Genomic DNA, 1,576 nt, shown 5'->3' with positions numbered 1-1,576 from the left:
TTCGAAAAGCTCGAGTCGATGATGCAGCTAAGAGCACTGCTAGCTTGAAGGTCTCGGGCTTCACACACAGGCAGACAGAGAGAGCCTTATAGTCATACCGCCGCGACTAGCATAGCTGCCTGACTCCCCTGAGTATCGGACGCAGCGAGGTTCGAGTTCAAGGTTTAGGCAAACACTGTATCCTGGACAGTGAACCCCTCCTGGTGGTTGTCATAGGTCACTCCGACGACAGAGCAGCTTTTGCAGCCATTCCCGGGTTGAATACTGATTGATATCAGGTTCAATGCTCATACTAAACGTATCATCGAAGCCTGATGCGTCACCCAGGATCGTGGTCCCGATCACAACACCATCAGCTCCATTTCGGTCTTTGCAAGCAAGTTGAATGCTTGAGATGGCCGACTTTGGAACCGAGGTCGTCTTGAACCAGATCGCCCCGGAGAACTGCATATCGTCATCGCCCACGACGTTGAGCTGGAGATTGTACGGGTTGACATCCTATGTGGTTATGACGCTTGTCAAACCTACATGAGCAGGTACAGTATCGATCATTTTTGCGAGGATCGTCGAGCAAGTGGTCAAGTAAGACGCTGGGTCTGCCATGGACGACACCGTCTTGTTTCCATCAGAGGAGAAGATTTGTAGATCCGAACGGGATTCCACGTCTGGCCCAATCACCAGGGGTTCTGGGTTGTACCGTCGAGATAGCCAGCCGGTGACGACTTTGTTGTCATATGTACTGTTGGTGGAGTCAAAATCCGCGACTCCCAGAGCCGTAGTATTTGGCAAGACCATGGTAGGGTGTTTGGCCGAGTGAACGCCTCCCAGGGTTTGACCACCGGCGACGACTTGGATCATCTCTTGCGGAGCAAATCCCATGCATGCGAACTCGGCCGTCATCTTGACCGTGTCGTTTTTCGGGTCCGGAACGGCTTAGGGCCCGGCCTGGGTAGCATCGATCCGGCCGGCTTTCAACGGCACTGCAGGTCCCGCATAGACCCCCAAGGCAATGAGGTCTGACATGGTCGCCCGACTGTTGAAGTATCGCTTTTTTGCAGCAGGCTTGCGAAGATAAGTGGAGGCTTCCAACTCCCAGACGCCGCCAATCTTTCGATTCCGACTGTGCAAGTGTGGAGGAGCGACATCGAGGATCGAAAGCAGTTCCTGGTCAGAGCTGGAATGCAGGGAACCCCAGGTCACCAGGGCAGATATATCGCTTTTCCAACTGCTGGAAGGCTCCGGGCGCTGTGTACGGCCCCATAGTCAGTGCTGGTTCATGCTAACTGGCATGAATAGAATACTTGCTCGCGTTGACCATAGTTAAGAGCCTACCATTCTGCTGGTCACAATTCGTGCCATGTAAAAGCCAAACATCGAGGCGAAAGCCCTCGTTCACCGACTGTGAATCTAGTTGGACGTTATGGCATCAGAATCTTCGCGCGTGCAAATCAGCTGTGTGAGACGTCTGTCAAGACCAGGCGAAAACACCTTCCGACCGCCATGGTATCACCGCAACACCATGTCCGAGTTCATGGGCCTCAGAAAAAGATCTCGGAACTGTCGGCACTGGTCTTGA

The 1,576-nt window shown here is 53.3% G+C and overlaps 2 protein-coding genes across 2 annotated transcripts; both read right to left on the bottom strand.

Moving 5' to 3' along the window:
• Window positions 1-210: 210 nt before the first annotated feature.
• Window positions 211-900, bottom strand: A1O3_06085 (uncharacterized protein; the record flags this gene model as incomplete). The annotated part of the gene is made up of 2 exons (XM_007736205.1): window positions 211-498; window positions 529-900. The coding sequence occupies 2 exons, from the start codon at window positions 898-900 to the stop codon at window positions 211-213; spliced, it is 660 nt and encodes a 219-aa protein (XP_007734395.1).
• Window positions 901-933: 33 nt separating this feature from the next.
• Window positions 934-1,374, bottom strand: A1O3_06084 (uncharacterized protein; the record flags this gene model as incomplete). Its single annotated transcript, XM_007736204.1, has 2 exons — window positions 934-1,245; window positions 1,333-1,374. 2 exons carry the CDS (start codon window positions 1,372-1,374, stop codon window positions 934-936), a joined length of 354 nt encoding a protein of 117 aa, XP_007734394.1.
• Between the last annotated feature and the right edge of the window lie 202 nt (window positions 1,375-1,576).

The sequence above is a fragment of the Capronia epimyces genome, assembly GCF_000585565.1.
Source record: "Capronia epimyces CBS 606.96 chromosome Unknown aczIQ-supercont1.5, whole genome shotgun sequence".
NCBI classification, from domain to species: domain Eukaryota; kingdom Fungi; phylum Ascomycota; class Eurotiomycetes; order Chaetothyriales; family Herpotrichiellaceae; genus Capronia; species Capronia epimyces.
Note: the sequence above shows the minus strand (reverse complement) of the source record. Positions and strands in the feature narration are given on the sequence as shown.